The sequence below is a fragment of the Convolutriloba macropyga genome, chromosome 1, assembly GCF_964194025.1.
Source record: "Convolutriloba macropyga chromosome 1, txConMacr16.3, whole genome shotgun sequence".
Lineage (NCBI taxonomy): Eukaryota > Metazoa > Xenacoelomorpha > Acoela > Convolutidae > Convolutriloba > Convolutriloba macropyga.
In genome coordinates, this window is record NC_134468.1 from 8,445,225 (window position 1) to 8,459,364 (window position 14,140).

At 32.1% G+C, this 14,140-nt stretch overlaps 1 protein-coding gene across 1 annotated transcript in view; it reads right to left on the bottom strand.

Annotated features, from left to right (window-relative positions):
* Positions 1-902: 902 nt before the first annotated feature.
* Positions 903-14,140, bottom strand: part of LOC142345300 (uncharacterized) — a 48,576-nt gene continuing 35,338 nt past the window's right edge. The window contains exons 4-5 of the mRNA XM_075397289.1: positions 13,300-13,340; positions 903-1,016 (exon numbers count right to left, since the gene is read on the bottom strand). Of these exons, the coding sequence (XP_075253404.1) occupies positions 979-1,016; positions 13,300-13,340 (79 nt within the window). The 3' untranslated portion in view covers positions 903-978. The remainder of the gene's footprint in view (positions 1,017-13,299; positions 13,341-14,140) is intronic.

A 14,140-nucleotide genomic window follows, 5' to 3' on the forward strand; every position in this document is an offset into this window, starting at 1 on the left:
GAAATTCAAACTTCTTATCTAAAAAATTAAAAACTGGAAAAAGGTTGGAAAAGCAGCTGACAGAAAATCAGCTCACTAACAGATAAATATTGATAATACAAAAAATTTTAAAAAATCCATACATCTGTTTCTCGCTCTTTCCAAATCAGCGGTATGAACAAAAAAACACTCTCTTTTCTCTAATTTTTTTAAATGCTGAAAACAGTCGCGTTTCTTGGGATTCATTTCCCGCTTCAAAATTTACAAAAAAAAACGCTCATTTTATACATCTTGACGAATTTCGACTAAAAAATCATCTATTCCCTACAAAAAGCCTTTCAGATAAGGATAACATAGTGAAATCATTCACGCAACGTAAAAGAATGCAACTTTTTGTCTAATTTGTGTTCCAAAATTTAACTGAGCTGAATACAATTAAAATTAAAAAGCCTTGAATTTTTATCATAGCTAATTCGAACTCATGAAACGGAAAAATTGAAACTGAAAAAAATCTTCAAAAATCTATCCAGACAATCCGAATAATATCACCTCAGTCTAAAATATTCTTTTACATCACATAAAAACTTAAGACTGGAACAAAATAGTTTGAAAAAGCAGCAGGTGAAAAAACAAATTTGCTTGGTTAGCTTAAAAAGCTTTTGAGAGTTTAGCTTTTGAGTTTAGATTTGAGCGGCTATTAATAAACTGTTTTAGTCTGACATTCATCTCAAGCGCTAAATGAACGCTAAAAGTTATGAAAAACTGTAACGTGTAATCTCACCGTTAATAATCAATTGATACTCATTATCCAAAAAAGGTATTATTTTATCCAGAACATCTTTCTTCGTCAGCGGCGACTTTTTCCAAGTTTTTGTCATGTGAGAATTTGAGAATGCGAGGAGGGCATTGGAAATGATGTTGTCCGTTCTACCAAAATAGCCCAAGTTGATGTCATATTTTGTCTGACTGCAATTTATGTGCGGAAGATTAAGTTGTACTTCAATTTTTTGACCTCCAGATCCAGTTGAAGCTGCGATCTGAAAACATTTCCGAGGAAAAGTGTTTGGATTAGCCGAATTAATCAATGGAGGAGTTTCGTTATTAATTACTTGAGACTTATCTATATAGCAAAATTCTGAAGCGCCATAATAGACAATGCTAAAATGTAATATGTCGTTTTAATCGATAACGTTTATGCAAGAAAAAGGAAATTTTAAGTTCGAGTAGATAAAATTCTTAAAAAATCTAGTCATACCCTAGTACGAACAAGCAGACTGTATGGAATGGTTAAGTTAAAAAATGGGTTTCATTTGAAAGATCTTGAACGAATATTCAGTTTGCGGGAATATAAACAGAAAACAATGCATAAAAACGGAATCATTTTCGAATACTGGACAACAGTTAACAACGAAATCTCTCAAGAAACAGTCCTCGAGCCCCTAATTTTTAAACTGTATATTAACGTTTTCTCGGAAAAAATGAAAAGCGTAGAAGATTTACAATTCTCGCATGATACATGTATTTAATCAAAACAAATCGAGGCCTTCATACAAAAGACTGCAGAATTGATATCAAATCTCTGCCAGCCTCCACACTACTGAGAAAAAACAGACATATTAATTAGGGTATAAAGGTTTGCCATATGCGTATAATGGGGATAAAAGTTTGACAACGCAAAGGGTCTTTTAAAAAAGTCAAAAAATTTTACCTTTAGAGTCTTTGATTAAAATAACCTTCTCTTTTTGTGTTTTTTAATTTAAAAAAGTCTTACGAGTAAAGCAATCAAATATCAAAAAAATCCTATCAAATTTTTGGGAAAATATGAGATGAGCAAAAATTCCCGAACTTTCAAGTTTCTTTCCGAAAAATATGTGTCAATCTACATGGAGTAACCTATCAACAGTCAGAAATTTCTCGATAAAGCGCAACAACTTGCCAATAGAAATCTGGGAGTTAAAAACAAAATTTACGTTTAAGAAGAAATTAACTAGCGAAACAATCAATTTACATTAACTTGTTCCAATAGATAGACAAGTACAAGGTTTCAGAATTTATTTTTAGTAGTATTATAAGGCCCAATCTTTTTTATGCTTTGAAAGTGATTGTTAAATGTATAATATTTAGCCAAAACTATGTTATGGTTATACAATTTTGATTTTACATTTCACAGATTTTTTTAAAAATATTAGAAAAACAAAGCCGCAACCCGTTGACGCCGTTGACCCGATTGAGGCATATGGGAATTGAAACATAAAAAAATAACAGGACAAGTCTTAAATCAGAATCCAAATATTTGAATTAATTCGGGACTTAGCTACAAAAATTTTAAAAGCAAGATCAATCTATGATAGACAGCAACGCCCAATGCCCTTGAACCTATATCCGCAAAAATGCACAAAAAGCTCTAAAAACAACCCAAAAAATATTCCAAGAAATACTATTTTAAGAAAATCTGGCAACAACAAAACTTTGATTCTAAGCATCCTTAGAATTAGTAAACGAAAGAACAACATTGTGGGAATTATTTTCAGAAATCGAAAAAGATGCAAACATTTCAAAAAAGTCGGCAACAGACAGAATGTCTGTCGATGGCATCGAGACAAGAAACTCTCAAAATGACATGCGAGCAGCTTTAGCTACAACTTATTATAAAACCTTATAAGCCATGAAATGCCTTCCAGCAGTTCCAAATACGAAATGTTACCATTGAGACAAACCGATAAAACCACAAGAGCAACAACAAAACAAACAAAATTAAAAACAATTTAAAAAGGTGCCAAAAAGCAAAATAGCGTCTGTTAAGCAACTTATTATGTCCCATTATCACTCATTAGCAGCTGAAGAAATATGTAACTACTGAGACTATGAGACCCATAATTGGTGATATTAAAAGATAATATAACTTAAATTGCAGCAAATCCTGCCAAAACTTGAAATCAAAAAAATTGCGAACCATTAGTGCCGAATGACGAATGACTGATTAAATTCATTTACTACTCATTATCAACCAATGAGATCTGATCTGTCAATGTTGACGCTAAGCAATAACACATAAAAAATATTAACAGAAACGGGCAAAAACCAAATGTTCAGTAATATTTTCTGACAATAAATAGTTTCAAAGTCATAAAAAGCATTGTCTATCCGCTGAGGAATTCACGAAATTGCTATTAGGTGCAATTAGCTCACATAATATTCGTTTTAATAGTGCTCAAGAGAAGAAACGCTAAAAACAGACGTCAAATTATTGCACAACGTAAAAAAATCCGCTCGTAAAAACCAAATAGTTGTTCAAATACTGATTTTGCTCTCAACTTTAAAGGTACTTCGAATAAAAAATTAAGTCTCAAACTTTTTTGGTTTTTGCTCCTTTATCTACTCTAGCGTAGTCAAAGTCACCACTGAGGTGAAAAACCGAAAAAAAAGTGTGAACAGATCATTAAAAAAGACAGCACACCAATATAATATCAATACTTCGGGTTGTATTAAAAGAAATAAAAAAGGCAGAGCTGGTTTCTAAATTTAAGAGTGAGGTATGAAATTTGTGATCAGGGATCTAGTCACGCATTTCACCTACGCAGTACTGCTTGTGAGCAAAACAAATAAAATCAAGTTAATAGAGGCAGCTGAAGAGCAGCAGGAACACGTGAAAAAAACCGCCCTTTGAAATTTTAGGGTTTCATAAATGTGACAAAAGGGCCAGAAGACGAAACAAATAAAAAACAATTTAAATGCAATGTACACTGGTTGACAGGCAAACTTTCAAACTAAAAAATTACATAAAAAACAGCTTCTTCCGGAAAGAGCAGTGAGCAAGTCCCATTGCAAATTTGTTGAGCTTGACCATGCCTCTTGCGTTTCAGGCAAATTTTTCATTGTAAATTTAAGAGCTCTATGATCAAAAAGAACAGACGTCAAGCGGATGCAGCTAATTGCTTTTCACGAAAAACTGGCAAGCAAAATTTCACATGTGTTTTCTTGCAAGCAAAATTTCACATGTGTTTTCTTGGTTACATTTGATTTTTTAAATAGAACGGAAATCAGAATAGGTTATTAATTTTAACATAGGCGGCAAATTGCCGGAAAATAGCAGTTTTTGACGCGCTTGACGCACATCGGGAATGGAACCGAGAACGATAAAGTTATATTTCATTCGGCGTCTCAACTGAGGGCTGTAAAGCTCAATACTATTTTCAGCAACCGCTGTAGTTAACTTGCGCAAAATTATGCTGCACTAGAACCCCAATCAGAACTGTTAATTTTCAGACCAGGCGATAAGTTCACAAGAAAAACAACAATAACTTTTAAGACTCAAAAAACAACTACTATTTTTGAAAGAAAAATAATAATAATAAAATCGGTCAAATGGATGGAGCTCAAGCACTAATTTAGAATCATTTATGTCTCCACAACAACAGATCAAAACTGCCATCAATGAGACTAGTGATAAGACAATAAAAATTACAATCAAATTCACATAGCCTCGCTAATATTTTTTGAATTGAATAAGACGGGGAGGGGGAGTCGAGCGCGACCTCTTACGGTTGAAATCGTGCGCAGGGGTGAGAATTAGTTGGGAGAGCTGATTTGGGGGAAAGGTTAAAGTGCAAGAGCATGAAGTGAGGGGTCAAACAATAGGAATCGCCTTTCACGCCGTAAATTTATGATTTATGTCTATCAAGCAGTTTTGATGAATCGTTTTTATAAAATCTGGAGAGCAGGAGAAATTTAAGAGAAGTTAGGGCCCACCTAAATTGATCTGTTTATCCCGTTTTTGAGGACGGAAAGTCAAAAACGTCAGATAGAAAATTGGTCAAGCAATAAATTGCATTAAAAAACCAAAAGAAATAATTTCCAGACAATTGACGTTGATTGACCAATGATGCTGTTCAAAACCATAAAAAGTTAAATTGGCATAAAAATCCAGAGACGTTAAAAATTTTTGGCCAAATTCGGCATAACTTAATTAAGAGCAGTTTTAAAACTTATACAGTTTAAAAACAAGAAGATGAGAAGATCCAAAAACTCAAAACATAATTTTTTCTCAACAGTTTAGAAGCCAGATTCAATTTCCTAAGAAATTGATAGTTTTTCCAAAGTTTTTTGAGTTTAGCTTGTTTCTATGTCTCCGCAAAGATATAATGATTAACCGCATAAGATTTAAGAAAGAAACAGTGATTCCATAAAATTCCCAAATAAATTTATTTTTATGCATGTTTGAAATTCTAGTAATTTCAATCGAGTGGATTTTTGTTATTACATCAGAAATACTGCCATTTTAAATTAAAAGGAAAAGCAGGGAGTAAAAGTAAAGTTTAATCTTAGGTTTTATAAATTTTTCTTCCTCATTTTCGAGGGCTACCAAACTATTCGTTTCAGTTTTAGATGATTTTTGGTAATTGAATAATTTAAACGAGTTACTTGTATCTATCAAAATTCTAAATCTTAAAAATAGTTTTTAGAGAAAAAAAGTCTTAAAGTGTCTTTTTTTCAAATCTCATTTGAAATTTGATTATGATTAGATTAGAAACTCCTTTATATCTCAAAACTAAATGTTCGCCAATCATATGACCTTTTGTGTCTGCAAATAAACCAATACAGTAGATCAATGAAAAATGAAATTGTTCTAAAAAATTTTAAGCTTTATATAATTAAAGGTATTACATAAAATTGCAAATTTGCTCTATATTTTACAACAGAAAATGAGAATTTTTTAAAATATATGATTACATAAAATTTCAAATAAGAATATTAAAAAATTACTTTTTCACATTATTTTTTTTTGTTTTTGAAATAATATAAAATGAAAAGAGAAAAAAACAAACACAATAAACAAAAAGAAGCCTCAACAAGGTACGATTCAATTTTCACGGACTTCTTATTGAAACCATTTTTGTGTCTGTCCTCAAAAATTATTGCAGTCGAGCTGGTATAGGCCCACTCATGGGTAGGTATCTTTTGTCGACCGATCAACAGTTCATAGTCGTCAGGTTTTTTGGGTTTCGTAACAAGAGAATGATTAGGTCAGTTCCGTAGGCTCCCATTAGACAGGCCCCCATGTCCAGTTCAATAGGTAGAAAAGAGTCTTCGGGTTGAGGACCACGGGTCTGCTGCCCTCCGATTTCTCTACTTCAACAGTTGAACCAGCCATGTTTCTCGTAGCAATAATTTCTTAAACTCTTTTGAAATATTTGGCGAGCAGATATTGCACAATGGAATATTAGTCTACCCTCGTCTGAAGTCGTAACTGAGCTTTTTTGTGATTTAGTTCCTCCAGTATTTGCACCCTCCCTATGAAGCGATGCTGTCTGACTGTCTGATAATCAGCCACCACGCAAAATGGGTCAGTTGTTTTCATCTGCAGTTTGTTAAGTAATTCTTTTTCATCTGGGGTCCTTTTTCGAAAAAATTGTTGTTGGTATCAACCTTGTCTAAGTCCTTCGTCAGCGTTTATTTCGCGATCAATTCTTCAATGTTTACAACTTTCAGTCTTTTGAAGTTTTTTTGAGTACTCTCAGTGAGTGTTTGAACTAGGTCTGTTTTTGCAAACCGAGAGTAGCTCAAGATGATTTGAGCTACTCGGACACGCTCAAAAATTGGCTATTTTGAACGCTTTTTTGGTCTCAATGTTTTTCAGAGGGACAGCTTTGCTCATTTTTTACCCTCATCTTCTTCTTGTCATTGTTTTGTGACTTTTCATTGGTATTTGTTGAGCACTAAACTGAATCTTTATATTAGTAATTATTGTGATGCTTGTTTTAAGGCGAAACAAAAAAATTAGTAATATAAAGACTTCTGTTGGTTGAAACTTGGTTTGCTACTGGACATTTCCGCAAATCAATGCAACCCTGATCTTATCTGTTGTCAATTTGACTTTTTGTTGCAAATGATGATGACTTTACTGACATCAGATTCAATCATTATGGTACTACCGAGGTATTTATTCTCCGACAACACTTTAAATTTCGTTCAGTCAACTCTTTTTTTGACATGAGCTTGGTTGTTTAAGAGCACACTAGGATTACCTCTGTTTTCGAAACAAAAATTTTTATTGAAGCTTCTTTGATCGTTTCATTGAAATGATCGTCATTCTTTCAATTCCGTATGACTACTGGCGAATTTTACTCGGTCATCTGCATTTGCAAGTTGTTAGTGGACTTCCTATTCAATAATGAGCGAGTTTCAACAGGTTCTGTTGATTTTATTGTCTCGTCTAACTCCTGTCCAACAAAATTAAATTTTTGCCATGTTCCAACCTTTGTACTGGAATGGATATTCCAGATCAAGCCTTTTTCTAGGTGTAAGTGAAAAAGTCGCTGTCAGTGAAATGTTTGTTTTGTGTACTTTTTCATGGAATCCACAATAATCATTTTGCTAAGGTTAAACTAAACTTCGTTTTTGATCAAATTATTTCAGATGAAAACGCATATTGCTTCACTTTGTATACGAAAACAATTCTACCATTATTCGAAAAATTTAAACCTTGTTCATTTAACCCCGGTATCTACTATTTCAAAATTCACATAATTTGAAGACCTCGCACAACTTGTGCAAGCTGCTGCAGGACAATGGATTGTAGTACAAGCTATTTGTCTAATTTTTGCTGCAGGTGTTATTGTGGATTGAGTTTTCACGTGCAAATACTGTACAAAGAGAAAATGCTTCATTCACAGCAATATAGCTGAAAAATTTTGGGTTACGCATGGCATGTTAAAAGTGACAAAACATACCCAGCAGATTGCCGGAAAATAGCCGCTGTTGATTCCCATAACTCTATTGGGATTGAAAAAAAATATTAACAAAAATTGATTTTTTATAAAAAATATTTTTAAGTGCGATTTATTTTGATGTCATTTCGTAATTGAACACACTCCTGTCTGTCAGTGAGAGGCTACAGGGTCTAGTATCAATACCAATAAGCATTATAGATCGTAACTAAAACTTATGAGAACAATGTTCAAGTACCGGGCATCTAAAAATGGATGTGCTTTATTGGTTTATCCCGTTTCTATTTCTGAGCTTGATTTTTTTATACTGACACTCTTCATTTTGAATTGCTTTGATGAGCAGCTGCTGTTTAAAAAGACTTTGGGCAGAATCACAGAAGAGTGAAAATAGCCTAGAGAAGTCAAAAAGGTTTCACACAAAATGTCGAAAAAGCGGCAAATTGGGTAAAGCCAAAACAAGTTCGATGAAGTAAAAAAATATAGCAGGACAAGTCAAAGAATTTTCATTCACTAAAAAAAATTAAAAAAAAACATTTAGAAAAAAACAAAATCCAAAAAATTGAAAAAAAAACAGTAAAAATCAAAGTGAAATTGCCGCATGTGAACAAAAAACCACTAGCGAGAAAGCGAATTTTTGTTCAAACACCGTTTTCTCACTCTACTTTAAAATTAGAGCAAAAAAATTTCACGCCGCAAAACCACTCGCTTTTCGCTCCACTTCCTGTTTCGGCGTAACCAAAATCACTGCTCCAATTTGACTTCAAAAATCATGAAAATATGTGAACAGATCATAAAATAAATAAAAAACATAGCCGGAAGAATTCCGGAAACGACCCGAAAGAAAAATCCATTTGAACGCCATCCAACTATTAATCAAAGAAAACGTGCCTTCACTAATTTATGATTATCTTGAAACAAAGTCATGAAACAAAAAAGTAAGAACAACAAAATCAAATCTGTTAAAAAATTATGAGAAAAAGCTCTTAAAATCAATTTTCACTGAAAAACTCCCTTCAGCCAATAGGGAAGAAAAATTCCCTTCAGCCAATAGGGTATCCAGATGCTCGCAAAACAATAGGCAAGTCATAATAGGCAAATAATCTTAGCTGAAAACAGAAAAAAAAACGAAAAACTGCAAAAAATTAAGAAAAATCGTTCCAATTTTCGCCATTTTTTTGTCATATTTCTCAAAAAAAAAGTTTCCTAGCCAAAAAAATGTAACTAATTGTTATCATAAAAATGCTCAAGTAGAAGGGTTTTTTTCAATACCCATTTGAGCCAGTAAAACAAAAAAATCGTCAAAAAACGCAAAAATTAGCCCGAAAATCAGCAAAATACATTAAAAACCTCCGACTTATCATAAAATTCATGATAATTTCCAGAAACCTTCAAACCACTACCGCAACCAGCCTAAAATTAAAACAAAATCATAACCAAACGTCTTAAACAAAATAAAAAAAACTGCTTCAAAAACACTCCAAATTTTTTCCCGCGTTTCATTTCCCGCTTCAAAAATCACTCCAATAAAATTGATTTAAAAAAACATAGCCGGAAGAATTCCGGAAACGACTCGAAGTGGAAATTCACTTAAATGCCATCCAACTACTCATCAGACAAAACGTGCCTCCACTAATTTAGGACTATCTTAAAATAAAACAATAATACAAAAAATTTTAAAAAAAATCAAATCTATTAAAATATGATAAAAAAAAGTCTGATCAAATTTTGTCATAACTTGAGATCCCGAATTAACTATATCTGTCAAAATTACTTTGTCAACACATCTAGTACCTACTAAAACCACTCATGAGAAATTTTAAAAATACTTTGGCAAAAACATGAAAAAAATTAGCTCTTACAAACAACTTTACTAAAAAAACTGGAAAAAGTTTAGAAATTTTTAATATTACAAAAACACCTAAATTCAAAAAAAATTCTTTCCAGCCAATAGGGTATCCAAATGCTCGCACAACAACAGGCAAACCACAAATATGCTAAAAAAAACCTCTGCCAAAATACTTAATCAAAACAACTGGTACTTACTAAAAGCACTTATGTTAATTTTCTAAAAATAATTGAGGCCAAACTATGAAAAAAAGTCCTTAAAAACAACTTGCAGTAAAAACTGGAAAAAAGTTAATAAGTTTTTTAAATTTACAAATGCATACAAATCCAAAGAGAAAATCCTTTCGGCCAATAGTTTGTCCAGATGCTCGCAAAACAATAGGTCAATCAGAATAGGCTAAGATATTGTCTAAAAATAGATAAAAAAAAACGAAAAACTGCAAAAAATTAAGAAAAATAGTTCCAATTTTCGCCAGTTTTCGTCATATTTTTCAACAAAAAACACTTTATATATATAAAACTGCAGCCACTTGTAAACTAAAAATTGCTCAAGTAGCAGGGCTCTTTGCAGTGCCCATTTGAGGCAGTAAAAAAAAAGTCAAAAAATCGCAAAAATTAGTCCAAAAATCATCAAAATGCATGAGAAACCATGGAATTTGCATAAAATTCAAATTGATTTCCAGAAAGCTTCAAACCACTGCAAAAACCAGCCCAAAGTTAAAAGAAAATCATAACCAAACCTCTTTACCAAAAAACTATTAAAAAAACTGCTTTAAAATGCCGCGTGTGAACAAAAAATTTCGCTCGCTTACAGAATTTTTTTTCACACCTCATTTTCTCGCTCTCTAGAAAACAGCGATATGAACAAAAAACCACTCTCTTTTCGCTCCACTATTCTTTTTGTTCAGCAACAAAATCACTCCAAATTCATCATTAATCAAACAAAACGTGCCTTCACTAATTTATGATTATCTTGAAACAAAGTCATGAAACAAAAAAGTAAGAACAACAAAATCAAATCTGTTAAAAAATCTGATTGAATTTTGTTATAAATTGAGATCCCAAAAAAACTATCTCTGCCGAAAATAACTTCATCAAAAAAACTAGTACTTACAAAAACCACTTTTCGAAAAAAAACTTTAGGCTAAAATTATGAGAAAAAGCTCTTAAAATCAATTTTCACTGAAAAACTCCCTTCAGCCAATAGGGAAGAAAAATTCCCTTCAGCCAATAGGGTATCCAGATGATCGCAAAACAATAGGCAAGTCATAATAGGCAAAGAATCTTAGCTGAAAACAGAAAAAAAACGAAAAACTGCAAAAAATTAAGAAAAATCGTTCCAATTTTCGCCATTTTTTTGTCATATTTCTCAAAAAAAAAGTTTCCTAGCCAAAAAAATGTAACTAATTGTTATCATAAAAATGCTCAAGTAGAGGGGTTTTTTTCAATACCCATTTGAGCCAGTAAAACAAAAAAATCGTCAAAAAACGCAAAAATTAGCCCGAAAATCAGCAAAATACATTAAAAACCTCCGACTTATCATAAAATTCATGATAGTTTCCAGAAACCTTCAAACCACTACCGCAACCAGCCTAAAATTAAAACAAAATCAAAACCAAACGTCTTAAACAAAATAAAAAAACTGCTTCAAAAGCACTCCAAATTTTTCCCCGCGTTTCATTTCCCGCTTCAAAAATCACTCCAATAAAATTGATTTAAAAAAACATAGCCGGAAGAATTCCGGAAACGACTCGAAGTGGAAATTCACCTAAATGCCATCCAACTACTCATCAGACAAAACGTGCCTCCACTAATTTAGGACTATCTTAAAATAAAACAATAATACAAAAAATTTTAAAAAAAATCAAATCTATTAAAAAATGATTAAAAAAAGTCTGATCAAATTTTGTCATAACTTGAGATCCCGAATTATCTATATCTGTCAAAATTACTTTGTCAACACATCTAGTACCTACTAAAACCACTCATGAGAAATTATAAAAATACTTCAGCAAAAACATGAAAAAAATAAGCTCTTACAAACAACTTTACTAAAAAAACTGGAAAAAGTTTAGAAATTTTTAATATTACAAAAACACCTAAATTCAAAGAAAAATTCTTTCCAGCCAATAGGGTATCCAAATGCTTGCACAACAATAGGCAAACCACAAATATGCTAAAAAAAACCTCTGCCAAAAATACTTAATCAAAACAACTGGTACTTACTAAAAGCACTTATGTTAATTTTCTAAAAATAATTGAGGCCAAATTATGAAAAAAAAGTCCTTAAAAACAACTTGCAGTAAAAACTGGAAAAAGTTAATAAGTTTTTTAAGATTACAAATATATACAAATCCAAAGAAAAAATCCTTTCGGCCAATAGGTTGTCCAGATGCTCGCAAAACAATAGGTCAATCAGAATAGGCTAAGATATTGTCTAAAAATAGATAAAAAAAAACGAAAAACTGCAAAAAATTAAGAAAAATAGTTCCAATTTTTGCCAGTTTTCGTCATATTTTTCAACAAAAAACACTTTATATATATAAAACTGCAGCCACTTGTAAACTAAAAATTGCTCAAGTAGCAGGGCTCTTTGCAGTGCCCATTTGAGGCAGTAAAACAAAAAAAAAGTCAAAAAATCGCAAAAATTAGTCCAAAAATCATCAAAATGCATGAAAAACCATGGAATTTGCATAAAATTCAAATTGATTTCCAGAAAGCTTCAAACCACTGCAAAAACCAGCCCAAAGTTAAAAGAAAATCATAACCAAACCTCTTTACCAAAAAACTATTAAAAAAACTGCTTTAAAATGCCGCGTGTGAACAAAAAATTTCGCTCGCTTACAGAATTTTTTTTCACACCTCATTTTCTCGCTCTCTAGAAAACAGCGATATGAACAAAAAACCACTCTCTTTTCGCTCCACTCTTCTTTTTGTTCAGCAACAAAATCACTCCAAATTTTTTCACGCGTTTCATTTCGCGCTTCAAAATTCACCCCAATGAAATTGATTTAAAAAAAGGACTTCTCCAATACTCCTCTTCGAGTCGTAAAAAGACAGCGTCCCAATACAATTCAAATTCTTTGAATTGTAAAAATTCTTTGAATTGTAAAAAGACAGTACCCGAATACAATTCAAATTCTTTGAATTGTGAAAAATAGGAGCGCTATAATGGCCGGCTGAGAAGATGAGGGCGGCTATTAAACAAAAATTTATTTCCTAAATACTTTTTACAAAATTGGTTTTTATAATCCTTGCGGTATATTTATTTAGATAAAAAAATTAAGGAATGTTTGTCGCAAAAACAATATTGAGCAGTGGCTTAGATTTGTTTTGAGGGAATGAATATGCCTAAATTTGACTGATAATTGTAATCTTTTTACTCTAGGTTAACTCCATTCGAGTTCCTTTTCTGAAAACTTGAAAACTTGATGGTCAAAAAATTCTTTGCCTAACGTTTATTTAGATTACACGCATTGGTTCTGTAATCTTAAGCTTTTGTGAACAAACTAAATAGTTCTGCCAGAAACTTGCAAGTTCTTAAAAGTTAACCATTCGGCCTCGACTCGGGTGGTTATTATAGCCCAATAAATGGTAGTATTACCCCGTAAAAATTTACATAAATTTTAGGAGTAAAGAAATATCAGTACCCGAGGTCATATTCTGCAGGGGTAAAACGAAGCAGACCCTTATCACCGAATAAATGTTTTTCATTACATGTGAGGCCCGGCTTAATCATGTTACTTACATATTCTGCCACAGTTGGAGCGAAGAACTTGCACGGTGGATCTGAAACAAAATCATTTTGACATCAGTTTTGAAAATGCAGATTCATTTTGAGCCATGTCTAAGCCTGGTCGCCAACTCATTTATGTTTCATAAGGATCACATATGACTCTATAAATCGTTACGTATTTCCGTCCTGGTACCCGGGTCGGGGTTTCAACGCTAAAAATCACTAAAAATTGCAATAAGAATAGCGGTGAATGCGGTGAATCGCTGGTAAAAATTGCGATATTTAATGAGCTGAAAGCGGTGAAAAAGTTTTTTTCACTGCTAAAAACCGCAAATCTTACGTCAACTCAACGTAAAAAAAGACTTGTAGCAAAACTTTTTGCAGTAAATTTTTGTAAGATTTGATCGGTTTTTAGCTGCAAAATTTCTATTTTCACCGCTTCCTGTTCGTAGCGGTGAATTATTTTTTCACCTCTATAGCAATGAAAACAAAAATTTCAACGCTAAAATTTGCTTGCCTTACTACAATTCACAACTTAAAGCGACAAATTGTACAAATTTAACGTACAAGTTAATCAAACAGTTGAACAATTTCTACAAAACCAATTTTTTAGACTAATTGGTATACTGCTATGTCTTATTCAAGTTCTTTAAAATTTCCTAAAACAAACATACTTGTACACTCTGTAACCAGATAGCAACATGACACAATCTTTATTTTATATGTCGTCATTTCAAATTTTCATTTTAAGTGTTTTTGTTAAAAATTTTAATTTTAAATGTCTTTGTTCAACATTTTCATTTTAAATGACTTTGTTCAAAATTTTCATTTCAAAAGTCTTTGATCAAAATTT